The sequence below is a fragment of the Gallus gallus genome, chromosome 5 (genome assembly GCF_016699485.2).
Source record: "Gallus gallus isolate bGalGal1 chromosome 5, bGalGal1.mat.broiler.GRCg7b, whole genome shotgun sequence".
NCBI classification, from domain to species: Eukaryota; Metazoa; Chordata; class Aves; order Galliformes; family Phasianidae; genus Gallus; species Gallus gallus.
In genome coordinates this window covers 11,476,685-11,497,768 of record NC_052536.1, presented here as the reverse complement: position 1 = coordinate 11,497,768, position 21,084 = coordinate 11,476,685, and the positions used below count along the sequence as shown (strand labels likewise).

At 42.3% G+C, this 21,084-nt stretch overlaps 2 protein-coding genes and 1 long non-coding RNA gene across 3 annotated transcripts in view; 2 read left to right on the top strand and 1 right to left on the bottom strand.

Annotated features, from left to right (window-relative positions):
- ABCC8 (ATP binding cassette subfamily C member 8) overlaps nucleotides 1-14,812 on the top strand; it is a 65,099-nt gene extending 50,287 nt beyond the window's left edge. Inside the window, 11 exon segments of the mRNA XM_040701357.2 lie at nucleotides 777-869; nucleotides 4,328-4,430; nucleotides 5,615-5,728; nucleotides 6,346-6,466; nucleotides 6,619-6,749; nucleotides 7,444-7,522; nucleotides 8,413-8,521; nucleotides 10,081-10,184; nucleotides 10,769-10,902; nucleotides 12,251-12,313; nucleotides 14,166-14,812. Of these exon segments, the coding sequence (XP_040557291.1) occupies nucleotides 777-869; nucleotides 4,328-4,430; nucleotides 5,615-5,728; nucleotides 6,346-6,466; nucleotides 6,619-6,749; nucleotides 7,444-7,522; nucleotides 8,413-8,521; nucleotides 10,081-10,184; nucleotides 10,769-10,902; nucleotides 12,251-12,313; nucleotides 14,166-14,303 (1,189 nt within the window). The 3' untranslated portion in view covers nucleotides 14,304-14,812.
- On the bottom strand, nucleotides 12-10,870 carry LOC121110973. Its single transcript, XR_005860135.1, has 4 exons — nucleotides 10,735-10,870; nucleotides 7,855-9,705; nucleotides 1,514-1,708; nucleotides 12-994 (listed from the first exon to the last, which is right to left on the bottom strand). It is a non-coding gene; the product is annotated as an uncharacterized LOC121110973 (long non-coding RNA).
- A 3,685-nt stretch (nucleotides 14,813-18,497) lies between the features above and the next one.
- KCNJ11 (potassium inwardly rectifying channel subfamily J member 11) lies at nucleotides 18,498-20,404 on the top strand. The gene has a single exon (XM_426402.8). The coding sequence runs from the start codon at nucleotides 18,527-18,529 to the stop codon at nucleotides 19,718-19,720; it is 1,194 nt and encodes a 397-aa protein (XP_426402.5). The 5' UTR covers nucleotides 18,498-18,526; the 3' UTR covers nucleotides 19,721-20,404.
- Nucleotides 20,405-21,084: the final 680 nt, after the last annotated feature.

Below are 21,084 nucleotides of genomic sequence, written 5' to 3'. Positions count from 1 at the left end.
TGGATGCCCCATCCCTGGAGGTGTTTAAGGCCAGGTTGGATGGGGCCCTGGGCAACCTGGTCTAATACTTGATCTAGTGGCTGGCAACCCTGCGTGTGGCAGGGGGTTGGAACTTTCATCTCCTACAATTGTGCTGCTTCCCTTGTGGTGGTGCTCAGCAAGCATTTGCAGCAACGCTGCATTTTTCCTTTTGTGTATGCATGGATTGAGAAGGACTCAAGAACTCTTAGTTCCTGCTGGAAGGACGTGAGTCTAAGTAGAATTTCACCCAGTGTGTAGTTCCACTGACTTGATGACTGAACATGAAATTGAGAACTTCAAGTTCTCATTTACTGGGTCTGTGTATTGTTAGCTCAGTGTGAAGTTGTGCTGTCCTCTGGGGGTGGAGAGAGAACAAAGACAAAGTTGCATTTTGCCTTCTGCTTAACTGGAACTCTTATTTGCAGTATCTTATTAAATTCATATTCAGCATTGAGCCAGAATTATGTTTAAATGAATAAAACACTGAATGTAAGAATTATCAACGTGAGAGAAGCAAGGGAAGGCAGTGAAGGGAGAAGATTTATTTGGAACTCCAGCACTGTGTGTACTCCCAAATTTAAAGAGAAAAGTCCTCCTGAGGATTTCATTCCCTGCTTAGAGACCTGCAGTGCTGCATTGCAGCCCATCTGAATGCCATGTGTGTAATCATTGTGCTGACATTCGCTTTCACTCCAGGAGAATAACTGGACAACAGAACTGACTTTTAACAAAATTATTTTCATAACCCTCTGCAGGGACCTTCAGCAGCTGGATGACAGCACTCAGCTCCCATTACTTTCCCATTTTTCAGAGACTGTTGAAGGTCTGACCACCATCCGAGCCTTCAGGTACAGCTTTTTAAGAAAACATTTCTTACCTCCCTCTTAAACATCCATCTTTGATTCTGTTCTGCAGTGTGTAGGTGCAAGTATTTGTCATTTGGATCACCAAGAAATCCATGGTCCCCAAAGCACTGTTAAGGGAAAATGAAATATTGAGGACTAAGTATTTTGCATGTGAAGGAGCTACTATAGAAAAACAGGCTAATGTGTATCCTCTGCTTGCACTAACTCTCCATACAGTCACACGCAACCTGAAAAAAACTTTGTGGGTAAATGTGATTTAAGGAACTAAATTGGTTTGCAATTACCGCAGCGTGTGGCGTGGCAGACTGTGTATTTGGACGGTTTCCATGGAACAACTAATATGCAGTAACATGTTATGGCAGGATAATCTGTGTATGGGTCGATGTCCTGGTAAGATAAACCGTGCATGCCGGTAATTTCAGAAGCTAAAAGTTATATTTCAGGTTGCTAGCTGAAAATATGGTTGTTTACATTGGTTTTGAAAATAGGCAAATTGGAGACACTGTCTTTATCATCTGTTCTGACTCATTTTTCTGTCAAGGTGAGCTCACAGGAGCAGCCTAGGAATACCTGATAAGGTGCCTGAGCTGTGTATCTGTTACAAAATGGCAGTCAGTGATACTCACAGTTCCAGTGAAGCTACTGCGGCGCTCACCAGCTGCTTTCTCTCTGCATTGGTGCTATTCCTGGCTTTTCCCAGTTGATTCAATTGCAGTCAAATGTCTTCCACACCCATCTCATCTAGATGTCTACACAGTTTGCCAGTTAATTATTACTGTTACTATTCTCCCTTTGAAACAGTACTGCTTATTCTTCTTAACCTGCAGATTTAATTTTATAATACAATTAATGAAAAAATTAGACTATTTTTAAGCAATTCTAAACAGGATATAAATAGCTGAACGTAGGAACTACCAGCACAAAATCTTGTTTCTTTTTGGCTGAAGATAGCCTCCTGGAGAGAGGTAGAACAGCATAATATTTTCAAATTACTATTATTAGATATTTATTTTAAGTGCCAGCAGTGTTCTGTAGTTTGTAGCTATGGCTGTGTTCGCTTTTAAGGAAATTCAATTTCTCTTTTAATTCTTGCTTTTCTCATTTACCTGCATAATCCTTTATGTTATCAAGGGGATCTTTAGAGTATTATGACTTTATATTTTCAGTTGTTGATGCAATAAATTACATTGAATACCATCTGGCTAATGCTTTCAGCCATTTGGACCATTCCCTCTTGGTCCTTCCTGTCACCTTGAGATAAATTCTCCTCTTAAGGAATTTTATTCTGTACTCTTTTTTTCTTGTACCCTGCGTAACGATGCATCTGTGACCCAAGCAGCTATGTGCTCTCAGTGAGTCCTGTACTCCATCTGCCTGCCAGCCTCCCGCATCAGCTGCTAACCTGCCTATTTATAGGACTGTGAAGCTTCTCGGCTGCCTAACATATTAGTAGGAGTGCAGTTCAGACTTGCTAGCTTGAGTGTCCCTAAAAATAACGCTAACTCAGGAATCTAGTCATCTAGTTAGGTGCCAGTTGTTCCTGAAGTGTCCTTACTCTTGGTTGCTCTCCATCCTGTACTTACTCAGAATGCATAGGGAAAGAAACATACAAAAATCCAGAGGGAGATCAGAGAGACAGCTACTGCTGCAACTATAAATACACCTTCAGCAGATGCCATGGCCTGATTTATAGCTTGCAACTGCTGTGTGGCACTTCAAATAGCACTGGTGCTAAGTAATCAATAAATTCTAAACGTTAAGGTTTCTGCAAAGACAGGGCTGTGCTCTGAGAGACCCGATAAGCTAGAGATACCTTCTGTGGACAAATTCTGGTATTTCTGCAGTACTCCACTGACAACAGTAACTTTGTCTACATCGCTGTTCCATGTGCATATTTGTGGCTGAATCATGATGCACGCTTCATATCTACATCATGTTGTGCCTCATGGTATGGGGGTTAATCGGGGTGGGTTCTAGAAGCAGCATGGCCATCTCCCAGTGGTAGGGCTCTGAGGGCAGTGTGTCCTGTAGAAAGGCAGGGGCCCTCCAGCTGCGACATGGTGTGACATGAGTGCTTGCTTTCAGGAGCAACCTCTCTACACTGTCCAAACACACCAATACACGTGGGGCCAGCCCAGGCCTTTAGCAGCCATTTTCCATTACATATAGTCAACATCTGTTACGTCTGGACACACAGCTATACTATGTGAACTGTTACTTCCTTGCCATAAAATCATTCTTGTTTTTCTGAAAAGCATAAATGATTTAGGTTAGAACTTTATTACACTGTACTCAAAATAAGGGTTATGACACCCTGTAGCAGACAAATTTGAAACCTTCTCTAAGCTACCTACTTAATACTTAAACAAAACATTGTATCATTCCTTCATACCAGCGTACCAGGACCTGAGTTTATAAATAAGCAGTGTTTGCTACAAGCATAGTATTGAAGGATGTAAGTAGGGCAAAGTTTATAAAACGGTCAGTTTACAGATGCATAATCTTCAGGCCTTCAAGCCTCTATTACTACCCTGAAAAAGACTTTTGTGACACCCGTTCCTTCATTATTAGATATAATTACTGGCATCTTTATTAAGATCACATTTAGTTATACCTGTGCAAATAAGTATGTCCAGCTAAATGAGGTGGACTTGCGTGCTGGCCAAGACCCCATGTAAATATGTGTAGCCAGGAGTCATCACCTTTCTTATCTGTTGTGTTCAAGGCAGAATTCATTCATGCAGCTTTGGTTATGAGTGGGTGCAGATTCACCATCATAAGCTGTAAAAAGACCTATTTGCAATTACTCTTAGTTTATATTCTGTGACTAGGTTCATTTGTGAAGGTAAAAATCATGGTTCTTTCCACTCTACTACATTTCGTTGCAGCAAGAGTCTGGCTTTTTTTTTTTTTCTGAAGTGCCCTATTCATTAGTGATAAGGACAAACGTGTAATTAACACTAGGGAACTACCATGACCAGAGGACTTTAAGTTTATGCTTTAAAAATGGAACCGTTTGTAGGCACTACTGTAATGTAAGCTGAAGTTTAAAAATTTAATCTGAGAAGAAGAACTGCATCCTACGTGCACTAATACTTCTTCTCACAAGTATATGCATGGGTTATTTCTTCTTTGTTTTTTTATTTTATAGTTGCTATGTAATAAAATAATTAGAAAATGCCTCATGTTTCAGAAGTCATGCACAGAGTTCTACCAGTGCAATAAAATCCATTTACTCCTAAAGATACAAATGCAGTATACGTACATCTAATACAAATCTGTGGATGATGTTCCTGAACTGCAGACTTAAACCTCTGAGTCAAGCTCTCGGTGAACGCAGATCCCTCTAACTGAATTTTGCTTTGTGTTTCACCAAGACCCAAGGCCTGGCTGCTTTCTGATTGGTTTTGATTGTTGTTGTTTTATTTTCTTTTTTTAAGGTATGAAGCTAAATTTCGACAGAAGCTTCTTGAATACACAGATTCCAACAACATTGCTTCCCTTTTCCTTACAGCTGCTAATCGCTGGCTGGAAGTCCGTATGGCAAGTACTTTTATGTTTAGTTTTTCTCTTGTATACACAGTGAATTGATTTAACTTTATTCCAAGCAACCTGAGAAAAAAATCCAACTGTTTTGCAGCCTCATTTGAGTTTTGATGCTGTACCCTTACCTCTGTGTATATATGTAATGAACACGTGCTCTTCTGTTCAGAAGTCTGAACAGAGTGTCAGTTTTTTCTGTAGCCTGTTGCTATTTCTCCAAGGCGGGAATAATTCTTAATGATCACGTTGGCTTCTTTGTGTACAGAAGAGTATCAGGAGATTTGGTCTGACAGTGTTGCCAGCTAGGATGCCTTTAGGAAACTATCAGTCACTGCTAGCAGGCTTTTGCCTTGTTGAAGTGTTGCTGGGGAACAACATCTTTGAAACTCTATCAATAAGCAGAAGGATGTAGTCGAGTTTCTGCTTGGTTTGGGTCCTCTGAAGAATGCCAAAGGTACTCAAGTGTCCATTTCTTTAGAGTACTCAATAAAATGGCCTGGCATTAAAATATATTAAAAATCATTGACAGGTAAATCAAGGAGTTTTGTGTTGTGAATGATGACAGATGCAGTACTGCCGTTAATGGTTCACGAAACGTAGAGGAATGCAAAGTACAAATATAGAAGAATAACCTCCCTCCTACAGAGGTCATTTTCTAGTCTGTTATGTAATTTTACTCAAAGACTTCTCTGTGAGAAGTTGAATCACAATTTTAATTAAAGCAGCAAAAGCCCATCCTGGGTAGGCACAATCTAGCTAATAGTTGCATGCTGTCCAAGAGCAGCTTGTTTGAACAAATGTGATGGTTGCACCCAGAAGAGACTACAGTGCTTCCCAGCTGTCTCTCATCAGAGAGGATCTGCTTACAGAGGATCATATGGGCATTTCTCTCACCTACCTCAAGTTGTTTCGACCACCTCCGTCATATGCTTAACATACCTGTGCTGACTTTTTCAGAAGATAGGAGTGTTAGTACAACTCCAGTCTACAAAAGCATTTCCAAACAGCACATCCATGCTAACGGCAATACAAATAGGTTCTCAGGCAGGGTCTGTATAAAGTTATGGGGTGTTTTCTGCCTGTATTTTGAACTGTGCAATGGGTTTGTGTTTTGCTATGCAGTTACGAGAACGTTTTTGTCATTGGTAGACTTGTAGTGATGGAGCTTATTCATGTTCCTTCAGGAGTACATTGGAGCATGTGTGGTACTCATAGCAGCTGTCACTTCTATTACCAGTTGCCTGTATAGAAATCTCTCTTCGGGACTTGTAGGCTTGGGACTAACCTATGCTCTTATGGTAAGAAACCTAGGCCCTTTCTTGTCTCTCCCAAACATGTTTTTATAATTCTTCAGGGCACAGAGATGAACAGGAAGATTGAAGGTGTCTGTACATCTCTCCGTGGGTACTGTAACATCACTGAAACCATGTGTTAACTTCAATTCATACTCAGAGGTTGACATATTTGAGTATATACTTTTTCATTTTCTAGATAAAATACTCACTGAAGCAGTAGTTCAAATATGTCAATAAAAAAATGGCCAAGCTGCATTACATTTTGATATTATCTTTCACTGTGAAGAATAATGTTTCAGTGTATCAATTGTAATTATGTCCCAGTACATCATTCTGGACTGTCAAACAGTTTTATTTAGCATGATGATGTCCTTTCACCTGTCTTTGCTGTTTCTCTTCCTCTACTCGTGTCCATAGTACCAAAGTTTCTGTGCACTGCAGTTAGGAAGTTTAACCTGAAGTCATTGTCACTCTGTTGATGTGTACCATTCTGTTTGTTCACCACTTCAGCTTGCCAAGGCTGAACAATTGTTGCTTTGGAGAAATATAAGCTGCATGCTGGTCAAATGATGCAAACTACTAAAAATCTGGAATTTAGGAGTTTATTTGCTTTACATCAGGTGTCTAACTATCTGAATTGGATGGTTCGTAACCTGGCTGACATGGAGATCCAGCTGGGTGCAGTGAAAAGAATCCATGGCCTTCTCAAAACAGAAGCTGAAAATTACGAAGGGCTTCTTTGTAAGTGCAGTTTTGTGCAGCATGCAGAAAGAGCTTGCTGAAATTTTAATGATTTTGCAGTGTATTACCATGAATAACTTAGTAAATCACTTAATGAGCTGATGAATTTATCATGGAAGGGTTGTTGGTTTCTTTTTTGCTTCCTGGTGCAGCTTCCTCACAGATCCCTCAGAACTGGCCAGACAGAGGCGAGATCCAAATCCAGAACCTTAGTGTCCGATACGACAGTAACTTAAAGCCAGTGCTAAAGCATGTCAATGCTCATATTTCTCCAGGACAAAAGGTAAGTAACTGCAGTGATTTTGAAAATATATTTAGAGTAGTACATCATAGAAACCGTAGCTCTAGAAGGATATACCACTGCACATTTTAATGATGGAATTACAGATTTATTCTTTTTTTTCTGTAAAGGAATGTAGTGCACTGGGAAGAAATCTGTTGTATGTCTTAGTTTTTAGAAGTACGGTATAGCCAGAAGTCAAAACTACACACCACATGTCAGTATCCCAGTGCCCTGCTGTCAGCACACAGTGACAAAAGAAGTTACAGTGACCCTGTGCTAAGTTGACCTACTTTCCATCATTCCCATGTGCCTCCCCTGCCCTTATTCCCATCGTTGCTCTATTGCTTGGCTGCATCTCTTTGCTCTTTTATTTTTTTTTTTCCTACTGAATTCTGTTTGCGTCCTTCCTGCTCAGCAAAGCCACCTCTGGTTTCTATCTATCCTTTGCTAGCAGCACTGGCCCGCTTCTCTCCAGCACTCTCCAATGGTTCCTGTACATAGGACTGGCCTTGATTTATACTTAAATGCTCAGACCTATACAGACAAAGAGACAGCTTAGAGACTCTCTTATAAACAGTTCAGTTTGATGGAACTGTTCAGTGGATTGGAATAGCATCTCCATCCAGTCATCTTAAGTGTCAAATACACTGTCCATTTCCATTCACTTGATGTTTACCTTCTTTTTGTGTCACAGATTGGGATCTGCGGCCGAACAGGCAGTGGAAAATCTTCCTTTTCTCTTGCATTTTTCAGAATGGTTGACACTTTTGAGGGTAAGATTACACTTTTTTTTTATATATCCATCGAGCTTAGCTCCTAGAGATAACTGATATTCCTTTCTTGAGTAGCAGCAGCTTTGAAGTGCAGTTTTGGAATCTGTGAGATATCTCGCCACCTTTGAGTAAATGTGTTATCTGGCATCTAACAGCTGTGCCATTGACAAGCTGGATCAATAAAAATTCTCATTCTCTGTAACAGAAGAAGTCCAAGAGTGACAGAGGGCGACAGTGTTGCTAATTCCCAACAGTAGGAGCAAAGAATAGAATAAGAAAATATTCAAGTATAACCAAGGATCTGCACACAAAGCATAGTAGATAGGACTCACAGGGTCTGGAAGACTTGTCCACAGTTGGGCCTTCTGCCCTGGAATTTCCTGCCATACTTCTTTTGCTGTGCACCATGGCCACCAGCACAGAGAGTGCCTTTGTGTGCATCTTAAAAATGCTGTCCTCAGTTTCCCAGCCACGTTGTCCACAGGGCCCTTGCACAAAGCCAGACAGTTGTACCTGGGGATAAAATTTCCAAGTGCTAGTGATTTGGCTTCCTGAAACAATCGTTCCCCTTGGTAATTAGTCACTGATTTGAGGTAACCTCTTACCTTATTGTTTGCTATGTGTTTGTACTGGTCAAGCAGATAAGTAATATTTCTAATCGTTCCTTAAAATTTACAGATATGTTTCACATTCTTTTATGGCTGAGGCTTAGTGTTAAGAGGACTGTGCTTGTTGCTTAACTAAAACTTGTTTTGTTATTGAATAATGGGATATGCAACTCCAGGCTTGTTCCTGCTGCAATATATTGCAAGCTGAAAGTGAGCCATGTCTTTGCCAGTGGCTGTGACATAACCAACAGCCTAGCAGACTGTCGTTTTTCTTTTGAATAGGAAGGATCATCATTGATGGTATAGATATCGCTAAGCTCCCCTTACAGACGTTGAGATCCAGGCTGTCAATCATTCTCCAAGATCCTATTTTATTCAGTGGAACAATCCGGTAAGCATTAAGCACCAGCAATAAAAAAAACAGTCACTTATGTGCATTATCCCATATAACAACTTGTACAAAACTGCTGATAACAAGCTGTTTGATTTCGGTCTCCTTTTGGAGGATCGCTGGCTTTCTCTTGCTGCTTTTACCCACCCCTGCCAGAGTGCACCTCCTTGCTGCCTGTGCCTGCTTAGTGTGCTGTCAGCGTAAGGCATGCAATGCCTGGGAAGCAGAGAAAGTAATTATTTATTCCTTTAGGATTGAGTTTAGTGCATTGATCAAATACCCATAACTATACAGCCATTCTTGAAATCCTCCTCCATGTTTTTGCATCTGCCTGCCTTATAAAATGAGATAAAGAAAATGCAGGCTTAATGCAGAGAAAGGGGAAGCAATAGAACAATATGACAAATACTGTAGGACTTGTAGGGTATTGTGTCCTGGAGTCTCTATCCTCTTTGCTCCTCTCGCCATTCTTTCATCTACAAGATCAAGCATCTTTCTGGGCTCTTCTTTTTTTTTCTCTTCCTTCTTTTTGAGTTGATAATACAGTAGAAACAATAAACAAAAAGCTCCAGCTTCCAAAAACTGCCCCTTCATATGTCTGAGTCATTTGCATTAGAAAGGAACAGTACAGTCCTCAGTATAGAGTTGCAGCATCTGCAGCTGTAGTTTCTACAATGAAAAGTCATTGGAGTTCACTGGAAATGATACAGGCTCCTGCAGTTTGCTGACTTGAGACTAATATGGGTCCCAGGATTATCTCCTGAACTTGCTGAAATAGTGTGATTCCTTCACGTCAGAAGACAGAGTGACTGTATCCCTTTGTTTTCATCACTCACCTATCCAGAAATGTATTTAGGTCAGCATTGGTCATTCACAGCACATACAGTAGCAGTAAAAAGTAAAAACAAAAAAGTACACATTGCACTGAATCTTTTATTTCTGATTATTACTCTGTATATAAATATGATCCAAGAGTCGCATTTGTTGCTATCATTTTCGGGCCGCAGCAAGCTGCAATAATATTCATCTGTTCATAAATCCAAGATTTATTCAGTTGTGGTAAAGACTCGCATTTAATAATTCAATGTGAAGCTCAACTGTTGTTTAGCATTTCTGTAGCAGTGAGGACCGAAAGGACGTACTGAATCTAAAAAGCAAGGTGGTAGAATTTTTTGCATTGGTTTCTAAAAAAAACAAAAACAAAAAAAACCCTGATTATATTCAACTTTTCTTTCCTCAGAGCTCTTTGTAGGAAAACATTATGATTTCTTGACTTAATTCAGAATAAAGTAGATTCTGCAAAGGGAGATAACTGCAAAACAGGAAGCTGTTTCCCATTCTGCTCAACTGAGGAAGTGGCATTTTGTTCTTAATCCCAGCAGTGTAAGTGCTGATGAAATCTGCTCAATTCAGTGGATTTATACCAATCAGAGATAGGAATTAGGCTCAGATCTCCAGCATGATTCCAATTATTTGCAGGTTTATTTCTAAGCACAGTGAAAGAAACACATTGTAGAAGTCGATGCTGACTGATATTCTTGAATTGCACATAACTGTAGATTTAACTTGGACCCTGAGAAGAAGTGTACCGACAGCATGCTGTGGGAAGCATTGGAAATAGCACAGCTCAAGCATGTGGTGAAGGCACTGCCCGGAGGCCTAGGTAATGAGACCTCCTTCTGGAGAAGATTGCTTTTTCTGTTCACAACCCTTCTGTTTCACTTTTACTATTCATTAGGAAGGCAGTTGCAGAAGAAAAAAGCTTCTTAGGTTTATGGAAAGTGGGGGAAAAAATGGTTTCCTGCAGGCAGGGGTGCTAGATCCATCGAACTTTGGTGGTGGATGCCCATCCCTGGCGGCATTCAAAGTCGGGCTGGATGGGGCTCTGAGCACCTGGTGGAGCTGTAGGTGTCTGTAAGTTATAAAGCCTTAGAGTGGAAAAAAATGGAGGCCAATTGGACAGGGATGCAGTGCTCTGGGTTGTGCACGGCCTAGAGAAATTCAGTCTTAAATATGGTTAGCTACTCTGATATCTAATAAAGAATACATTGAGTTACAGTGAGTCAGAAGTTCTGGTTGTTTGGAACAATAGATGTAAAAAGATAAAACTGGGTCAGCAGCAGCTTCAGGGTCAGAAAAGTAGGAAAATCTTGAAAGTGAGATGTCTGCCCTGCTCTGACCTGTGGCTCTCATACACACATCTACATCCATACCTTATAAGTGATGTTTTTGCTATATCCTTTCCAGATGCTATTGTCACAGAAGGGGGTGAAAACTTCAGCCAGGGCCAAAGGCAGCTGTTCTGCTTAGCGAGGGCTTTTGTGAGGAAGACCAGCATCTTCATCATGGATGAAGCCACAGCATCTATTGACATGGCAACAGTGAGTCTGAAGTGTTTCCAATTCCTTATTTTCATTGAAGGGGTGTGACAGCTGTTACATGAAAAGAAAAATGGGGAAGATTATACTATCTATGCTGTAAATATACTTAAGTATATTTATTGCGGACTCATTTAGATCTGCATTACTGGTAACTCGTCTGAAGTGTTTTTAAATCCTTTTACTAAGAATTTTGAAGTTATTGCTACATTGTTTGCATTAGGAAAGTGAAGTGTGTTGTTTTCATTGGCAGTTTGATTTCCTAAAGCAAACAAAGCTTTGGAAGGTCAGCTGCAGTGGTCAGTGGAGGGTAAGTCAGTGAGCAGAGAAACTTCCCCAGCATGGTGGACAGGAAGAGTCAGGAAGTTAGAAGTCTTGATAGCAGGGTCAAAGAAATAAGGACAAAGAAAAGACATACTGGATGATTGCATTAATTGCCAGAAATTGTTGGACAGAGGTTAAACCACGCAGCAATAGCACACTGACTGGATTTTAGCCAAATGGAACAGTACATTCTGAAGATTCTTCCTTGGTTATATGCTCCAGTGTTCTTCATTATGACAGTACTCTGAAGTGAAGAATATAATGGAAGTAGGTTGTTACAGCAGTTAGAATTTTTAGTTCTCTAAAATGTGAGTGGAGTGAGTGTTAGTAAGGTTGGAATTACACCATACAGTTGAAACACCTTTTGAATTTTGAACACATCTTGAATACAGTTCATCCCTTGGGATATATGTGTAATGAAAAGGTAATAGCAAATAAAGATGTCCATTCTAGTGACATTTGTAAGCAGAGTATGGTACACAACAATGTGTTTCCTAAACAGAAATGGATGTGTACTTGTTGAGTGAGAACTATGTACTCTCAAACTATCACAAGGTCTTCTTCACTGTGTGCCAGGTACAGCATACTCCCTTGCTTCTCCCTGCACCTCATGGTGTTAGGCGTTCCCAGTGTGCTGGGACATTCCTGTGCTTCCAGTGGGGTGAAGAACATACCGCAGAGGTGTCAGCATGCAGGCAGCCTGGCAGCACCCTGAATTTGTCCTCAATTTCCTTCTCTATCAAATTGAATTTGGGTAGCAGGCCTTTGGGAGCCGGAGCACTGCCCATGTGTGGACAGCACGATGGCACTGAAGCCCAGGGGCAGTGAGGGTGGCAGCAGCATGCAGGGCCACCTGGGGGCCAGGCTCTGACTGAAGTTCTGACATGGAGTTCATTGCTCATTTCTGCTGCAAAGGATCAATAAAAGCATATAATGATCAGTGGTTATTTAAACTTTCCTAGTACCTATATGCCTGTTTGTGTAACTTCTGCTCTTTGAAAAGCAGCAAATGTTTTCCTTTCCGTAGGAGAACATACTCCAGAAGGTGGTCATGACTGCGTTTGCTGACCGTACTGTGGTTACAATAGCAGTAAGTACAGTATCTGCTACTGTTATGATCCAAGCAAGAATCAAAAATGCTGCATTTCTTCATTTTTTTTGTCAATGTTAAGAAATTTGTTAATTTGGCCACTACTTTTTTTTTTTTTTAATGAAGTGCTTAACCATCTAAACAGCTTTCTTGTTTAAATATGTAACAACAGCTTCTTAACCACATTGCTCAGTGCTAGGTCTGATTGCCTGTGAAGACATATTAGCGTGTGGTCTGTGTCCTGTTACATATCTTAGGCTAATTTCAAACATAATGTGACATTGACTGTTGTGAAATATGAGTTTTCTGAAGGCATAATAATCATTTAACTAAGGAAGAGGAAAAATACGTGATGATTTCTGTCACTGGAGGGATCAATTTTGCTTCAGTATTTAAACAAGTGAAAGAGAATTTTACTGACATAAAAATAAACCTTCCATCCCTGTTTAATGTGATTGAATTTAGGTTTGCATATTCTTGAAGTGACTGTACAAAGCTCTCAAGTACCTATAAATAAGATTGTTTATTGACCTGAATTAAAGCAGCTGGCTTGACAAATATGTCAGAACGGCACATCTCTTTTAGTCTTCTATTTTCTAAAAATACATGTATTTCAGGGAGGTGAAAAAAGTAAATTTGCTTCTTAACATTTAAAATTTAAGCCCAATTCAAGAAATGTATGCTCAAGAATCTTACAGCATCTTTTTCATTTGGCAAATGTATAACAGAAAACCTAATTTATCTTATGGTACCCATCATGCAGTTATAAGAAAAGCAAATGAATAAGAAGCATAAAAGCTCCTGACTTCTCTCCATGAAAATACTGTGTGGCGCTGCACCGGAATGTGAGATTTCAGTCCCTCCCCTGTTTGCAGATTGGATTAATGTCACACAAAGACTGCAGCAGGCATGAGATGTGCAGATGCCATCGGTGGTTATTTTATGGAACACCTGGCTAGGAAGGCACAGAAGGAAGTACAAGTCCTGTTTTGTATGAAGGGTGCTCAGGATCTGATTGAGAATCTTATGGCTGAAGAGTGACTGTGTAACAGGTACTGTGGAGTTCTGAGATGAAACATCCCTGCAGGACTAACGCAAGCAAAAATGCAGTGCAGCTGCACTCAACATTAAAAAGTGGAATTCCTTAAAAATGGAGAAAAACTAATGGAGAAAGGGTAGAGGAACAAAAAAGAAATAACTAAGAAGCAAAGAGTTTGATTGGGATAGTGAAAATTACTAAATTTTCACAGTATTAGTTTAAAAAAATCCCAAGGCCAGTGCATATTATTTATTAGGAAAAGCTCAAATGAGGGAAAAGCGAAAGGCATGGCTACAAATGTGACTACTAGAAACAAGAAGGTATTGCTGTAAAAGTTGAACCCACAGCCAAATGATGAAAACAGAAATGATGGTAAGTGTATTACATGTGAAAATACAATAAGGGAGGCTAACAAAACAAAACAGATTGAGAGCAACTTCAAGATGGCATTGATAGTAGAAGCAGTACAGGGTTGGGAGAACACTTGAGAGCAGTACCACACACATTTACCCCTTCCCATGTTCCTGGTTGCCTTCTTGTGGCAACACTCAGTGACAGGGCCCTGGGCTAGGGATGTCCTTAAACTCAACCTGTAGGGCCTTTCACACTCAAGTACCTGTATACAAGTGAAGTACCTGAATATCTGCATGGCTCTTTGTCTTCATATTTATCTACAGTGTTTGCATGGTAAATTAGGATGAAAAGCAGGACCAAGTAATCTTAAAATTGATAGGAAGCTTAATTTCTGGAAGGCTGTCATATACAGGAATATATTTGGTGGATACCCTGACCTGGTATTGTATTTGTTTTCAGCACCGCGTGCACACGATCCTGAATGCAGATTTGGTTATTGTAATGAAGAGAGGGCTTATTTTGGAGTATGACAAACCCGAGGTTCTGCTGGAACAAGAAGACAGTGTATTTGCTTCTTTTGTACAAGCAGATAAGTAATTTAAAAAGAAATGAAGCATTTTAAAGTACAGTTGTATTATTCATTTTCTAAAAATGTAAAATACCTATAAATGTAAAAATGTAAATAGTATTTCCTAACAAATCCAAAGTTCTCCTTTTTTAATAAAATGAGCACTGTCTCCACCTGAAGCATTACTAAATTATCCATGTACCTTTCTTTTTTGTATACTACTGTTCTTTTTTATTTTGCTACCAAAGAGTCATGCAGTATTGTTGACCAAACCTACACAGATGAAATATGACAAGATACACATCAAACAGAAGCGTGGCCAGCATGGAGCTTTTGTGTAACTCTTAAATCTCTCTTGTCATTTTGTTACTGTGTGATTTTATATGCATTGTAGCCTACCATAGATAATGCTTATTATTGACTAAATGCAGAAGGAAAAAATAATATACCAAAGGTATTTCTGGAAAGCTTATTTTCTTTTAATCATATGACTATGTAAAGCTTTAATATCTAAATATAAAATCTATAAAACACTTCATTGTGGTTCATTGATACTGCTTGTGTCTCTTGGTCTCTCCCTTAATGTCTTTAAAAAATTAATCACAATTTGATTCCTTTAGGTTTTCTTAGGCTGCCCTGCACCTACCCCTATTGAATTATATTATACTGATTCCCAAGGGCCAGACTTCCTCCCAGATAGTGAGGAAGCTAAGAGGATGGAGGCTGTGATGAAGTATCAGTATTTAATGCACGCTACTTCCAGATACAACAGTTAATCTCTAAATTATCCCTCAGAGATGGTAAACAAAAAGCATTAAGCCTTTCACTGTAGCTCAGAGGAGCCGTGGGGACTTGACTCATTCTCTTCTCCTTTCACATACTTCGCCCACCGGTACTGTTTCTGGATTCACTGTGATCCTTACCTATAAATTATATACACTTAAGGTAATTTATAATCACTGAAATTATCCTGGCTTAACTGGACAGCTGCTCCTGCCCTATCACTCTACAGTAACATTCATTCTAGCAGTTAAAATGGCAGTGTTGCAATGAGAGATTAAAAAGAATTTTTCACTGGTGTTCTTTTCATGGCAACTTTTGTTTCACATTCTTTTCTTTGTCCTTTTCCTCTTTTTGAGGAACTCAGCATTTGGGAAGTGGATTGTGGATTGATTTAGTTGGCTTTTTGGAGGTTTTCTTCTGTTGTTGATTTTTGGGTGTGTGTGTGTGTGTTTTGTTGTTCCTCTTTAGCCAAATGAATTAATATGGATGCTATTTTAACAGTATTTTCTAGATGCAGACATCTTGTTCTCAAGGGATACATGATATTTATAATGCATTACTTCTCTTCTAGAACCACAGCAGAGAGCAGGGAAATGGAAGCACTGTTGCTGCTGTATGAAATACCATTACCAGTTTCACAGGGGATGTTGTTTAGTGGTGAGATTCGAGAGGTCAGGTTGATGGTTGGCCTCAGTGATCAGAAAGGTCCAACAAGATAATTTTATGCTTCTATTACTTGTACGCTATCTAACGGCTTTAAACTGGGCCCAGAGAACAGGAGTGTGTGGCCTGTGCTAGTACTACACTGATGGTAGAAGTGGGGAAGCAAAATACAGTTATGCAGATAAAATGCATGAGTTTTGTCATTGTGACTGTAGATAGAGAAAATGGGCAGTTAAGAGAGAGCTCCTCTTCCAGGGAATCAGTTTGCTGGGCAGCTTCAAAGAACAAACAGCGGCTGAAGTATTGGTGTGTGTTCACCCTGAGGCACCAAACATCCATTAGTGCTGGCGGGGAAGAAATTGGAGACAGGTAGCTTTCCTTCCAGGGTAGTGGAAGGGCACAGCAAGTGCCAAACAGGTTTCTACTGTAGATACCCCATGCAGCACTATGTGTGCTGCCTCCTCACTGCCCAGCACTGGCCAAAGGCGGGTGCTCATCCCATAAAGGCTTAGGAAAACACAATTCGGCAGTGCGTGTTGAACCTCATGCTGAACAGAGACACCCTCAGAAACTTTACAGTCATCTATAGAAGATCCCATAATGAAATAGCAAGAGGTAAAATACAGGACAGTGAGGTTTCATGTGCTTTTAAGAATGTGCCTAGGATCAAAGGCTGCAATTTGGCATAGCTCCTATTCTACAGAGAAGTGAGAAAAGGAGCCAACGTATCATGAATTTTGAAAGTGGAAGACTATATTAGATCTTGAAGTATTAAGATAGAAGATCTCAAAGAGGAAGTGACTGGTTTCTGTTGCAAATGGAGCTTACATGCCATAAGGCATCATTGCAGGAAAATAGAGAGAATTAGTTCACGCCCAAAGATTATATATCTTCTTAATGGGAGTATACTACTGGATATATGTGTGAACACAGATGCCTCTTAGCCCCCACTTGGCTCGAACACACTGCATGTTTCCTTAGTGTATTTTTAGTTAGTCCCTTTATATGGGATCCAATCCCAGGGGCTTTCTGCCCCCTAACTCCAAGGGGCTGAAGTCTCAACAGTGACCAGAAGCCATCTCCAAGGAAGTTATTCTTTGGGTAGGAGCTGTAAAGCCTCAGAAGATGGAAGGCTCACTGCTGCTATTGAGTCATTAAACATGCAGCTTTGATATAGATGGTCCAGAATTGATTACCAAAGCAGGCTCACAAATACGTTAGCATGGCAATAAAACAGTGCTGTACTTAAATGAGAGCGAGGCAGCCTCAGAGCAGCAGCATGGCAGGGGGGAGCTGACCCATCCAGACTCATTCATTTCTCTGGGCTGGGGCTTGGCTCAATCCCAAAGGTGTTGGTGGGATGGGCTGCCCATGGTGATGAAAGTAGGGCTTGTTCCACCCTGCTGTCATCTATAAATTAACAAAAATCTGTATAACTTTATACCCTAATTTTACCATGGTTATTTAAATTAGGAAAAGTCAATTAAGAATAGTCATTATAACAGGAAAAATCAAAAGAAAAAGTTTTGAAATGTAAAACCTATTTTGGGGGTTGAAAAACCTACCCCTCGTGACTACCCCTCATGGTTCCATACACAGCCCTCAAGTGTGGGATTTTTCCCATGAGCCCAATTTGTCCTCCAGTACTTAACACAAATATGTTGGCTCACACTGAAGATCTGTCACTTTTCTCTTTAAGTATCTGTCACTCGATCCACAAAGTCAGGGCTTCTTTCATTCTGCTCTAGAGATTCTCCACCAGAAGCCACTTGCTTTACTGTCCTATCTCAGCCAACAAGAGGTGAAGGGAAGAGGAGGTAAGTGGAAAATGACAGTCCCAACAAAGAACAGAAGTGGAAACAAGGAAACACCCTTCTAGCTCTGTAGAGTTTGGGATTCCTAAACCCAGTGTGGTATGTTCATGCAACACTCCTTATTGCACCAGGCTGCATGGGTCATCCCTAGCACCAGACTATGAAGCAGTTCACCATTCTGTTGCGTGTTAGAATCACAGAATCGTTTGAAGTGGAAGGGCCCGTTAAAGGCCACCTGGTCCAACTCCTCTGCAGTGAGCAGGGACACCTACATTAGATCAGTAGCTCAGAGCCCCGTCCAGTCAGACCTTGAGTGTCTCCAGGGATAGGACATTCACCACCTCTCTGGGCAACCTGTGCCAGTGCCTCACCACCCTTACTGGGAAAAACTTCTTCCTAACAACCATGTTCTTTAGACCTCTCCCCCAGACACAGTTTTTTTGATTCTATATTCATGCAGTTGCCGCCCTCTGGAGGATAAGGTACAGAATAAGAGGATGAGAAAACAAGGGAAAAAAGGCAGCGAAGGCACAGCTGCCTCTTGTGTAACTATCTCCATCACTGTAAGAGAGTGAGAATCGTCACCGCTGAGTACTGAGTGATGGAGCTGAGCCTCTTTACGGTCACTTTAAAATGCTGGAAACCGCTGCGATCTGCCTTCAGGCGGAGAACCGCCCTTTTCCAGGTCTCTGGTTAACCCTTACGCCTGGGGCCGGGACCGGCGCTGGGGTCGCCTTCCCGAAGCCGCGACCGCTCGAGCCCAGCCACGCACGCCGATTCTCGGGCTGGGCCCCGTGTCGGCCTCCTCCGCTCCCCCTGGTGGCCGCAGCCCGGCCCGTCACGTCCCCGCAGCTGCTCTGCCGGGTCCGGCTGCGGCGGGGGCTGCGGCGGCGCCGTTCGCCCGCTCGGCCCCGTGGCGCGGCCGCCGCCCCCGCCCCCGGCTGGCAGCGGGCATGGGGCGGCGCTGAGCGGCGGAGCGACGGCGGGGAGCCATGCTGTCGAGGAAGGGGATCATTCCCGAGGAGTATGTGCTCACCCGGCTGGCCGAGGATGTTCCGGATCACGCCCGGTACCGCGCCCGGGAGCGGCGAGCACGCTTCGTGGGCAAGAACGGCGCCTGCAACGTGGCCCACAAAAACATCCGGGAGCAGGGCCGGTTCCTCCAGGACGTCTTTACCACGCTGGTGGACCTCAAGTGGCCTCACACGCTGCTCATCTTCACCATGTCCTTCCTCTGCAGCTGGCTGCTCTTCGGCATGGTCTGGTGGCTCATCGCCTTCGCCCACGGAGACCTGGACCACGGCACCCGGCTGCAGCGCAGCCCGGCCACGGAGGTCCCGGACAGCTTTGTGCCCTGCGTGACCAGCATCCACTCCTTCACCTCCGCCTTCCTCTTCTCCATCGAGGTGCAGGTGACCATCGGCTTCGGAGGACGCATGGTGACGGAGGAGTGCCCGGCCGCCATCCTAGTGCTGATTGTGCAGAACATCGTGGGGCTGGTGATCAACGCCATCATGCTGGGCTGCATCTTCATGAAGACCTCGCAAGCCCACCGCCGCGCAGAGACCCTCATCTTCAGCAAGCACGCGGTCATCGCCCTGCGGGATGGCAAGCTGTGCTTCATGCTGCGGGTGGGCGACCTCCGGAAGAGCATGATCATCAGTGCTACCATCCGCATGCAGGTGGTGAAGAAGACCTCCAGCCTGGAGGGGGAAGTGGTGCCCCTCAACCAGATCGACATCCAGATGGAGAACCCCGTGGGGGGCAACAGCATCTTCCTCGTCTCCCCACTCATCATCTACCACGTGATAGACAAGAACAGCCCTCTCTACGACATCTCCCCCACAAACCTTCACCACCACGAGGACCTGGAGATCATCGTCATCTTGGAAGGGGTGGTGGAGACGACCGGCATCACCACTCAAGCCAGAACCTCCTACCTGGCAGATGAAATCCTCTGGGGACAGAGGTTTGTGCCCATCGTGGCGGAGGAAGATGGGCGATACTCTGTGGACTACTCTAAATTTGGTAACACGGTGAAAGTGCCCACCCCTTCATGCACTGCCAGGCAGCTGGAGGAGGACAAGAGCATTATGGACACCGTGCCATTTTCCCCTAGAGGTACCATAAGGAAGAGATCTGTCAAGCTAAAGCCCAAGTTTACCATATCTGACGAGCCTTCCTGATGCCTTTTGACTGGGAAACTGTGTTAGGGCTTTGTGTCTGAAAGATCTCATAAACTCAAATCACTGAGGTGGCCTCTATTACTTTTTTAAAAAATTCAGGTTGGTAGCACAAGGTACGTTCTGCTGTTATTTATTGCGGGATAAATGTAAAGCTAATTCTATTTTTTTAAAGGTGCGAGATTTCAGGCAGCACTGGGAGTAGGAAAATCCCAATGTGCAGCTTTAAATTTCGGTTCCGACTGCCATGCTGAGTTGCACGATCATTCTGCAGTGATTAATCTCTAGGTAACTACATCTTTTCTCAAAAAACAGATGTTTCTGTATCCTCAGAGGTTGCAGTTCTGGGGGTCTTGCGGTGTCTGTCTTAAAGTCGGTAGTTTTTAACTGCTCTTTTCTAACTTCAACAATCAATATCGAGAAATAAAGTATTAATAATTAATGAAGCAGGCTGAATTTAAACAGTACCAAGAAGGTCAGGCAGTGCAGTGCGACACGAGAGCAGATCTGGGACTGTCTGTGCTATTTATACTCAATGTCTTAAATAAACGGCTGGGTTTGCTGCATCCATATTGTATCGTATGGAGCCACTCCTACTACATGCAGTATGAAATGTATTTGAATATTTCCTTTTGTTTATTTTAAAACCCTCTACACTTCCGAAATAAAAGAGTCAAGTGTACCTTTTGCCTGTGTGCTTTTGATAGTAAGCATCGCTTTCCCCTAAAAAGAGCAGCAGACAATGTGCAACCGAGGCTAATCATAAATAGGAAACATTCTGTATTCTAATTGTCAAAATGAGAAGCAACATCCCCCTCTCACATGGCAATAGGGACACCCAGTAAGAAATGAATCTCTGCTTTAGGTCGGAGTGAACTCTGTTAGAGAATGAGGGACTATAAATAGAATCCGGTATTTTGAATGGGAGGGCAGTGCTGAATCCTGAAACGTATCTGCATGCGGCACACAAAAGCTTTTACTCCTTTCCCTTTTGTAAAAGAAGCAGAGGTTTGTGCAGCGGGAAGGAGGGCTGTGCAGGACAGCACGGTCTCTCCTGGGATCCTGGGTCACAAATACTACTGCTGAGGAAATGGTTTTCTTTCCATTTACATCCTGACCTCTGCACAGCTGGTGCCTGCTGAGGGCTTAGCTGAACTCAAGAGCAGAGGAGCCATGTTCACCGTGTCAGCCTCACCGTGACAGCAGGAGTGGTTCCTTGCTGCACACATCCTCTGCATGGGGATGGCAGCAACAGCAGCAGCTTTATTCCTGCGTTATTAGGGGATAGCAGTAGCATTAACTGCAGTATGCTATTAACGGGACAAACTGCCACTCAAAAAAGATAACATTCTATAAATAAAACCTAT

Coding starts and splice junctions, on each gene's coding strand:
- KCNJ11 (XM_426402.8), top strand. CDS start 18,527: ATGCTGTCGAGGAAGGGGATCATTCCCGAGGAGTATGTGCTCACCCGG.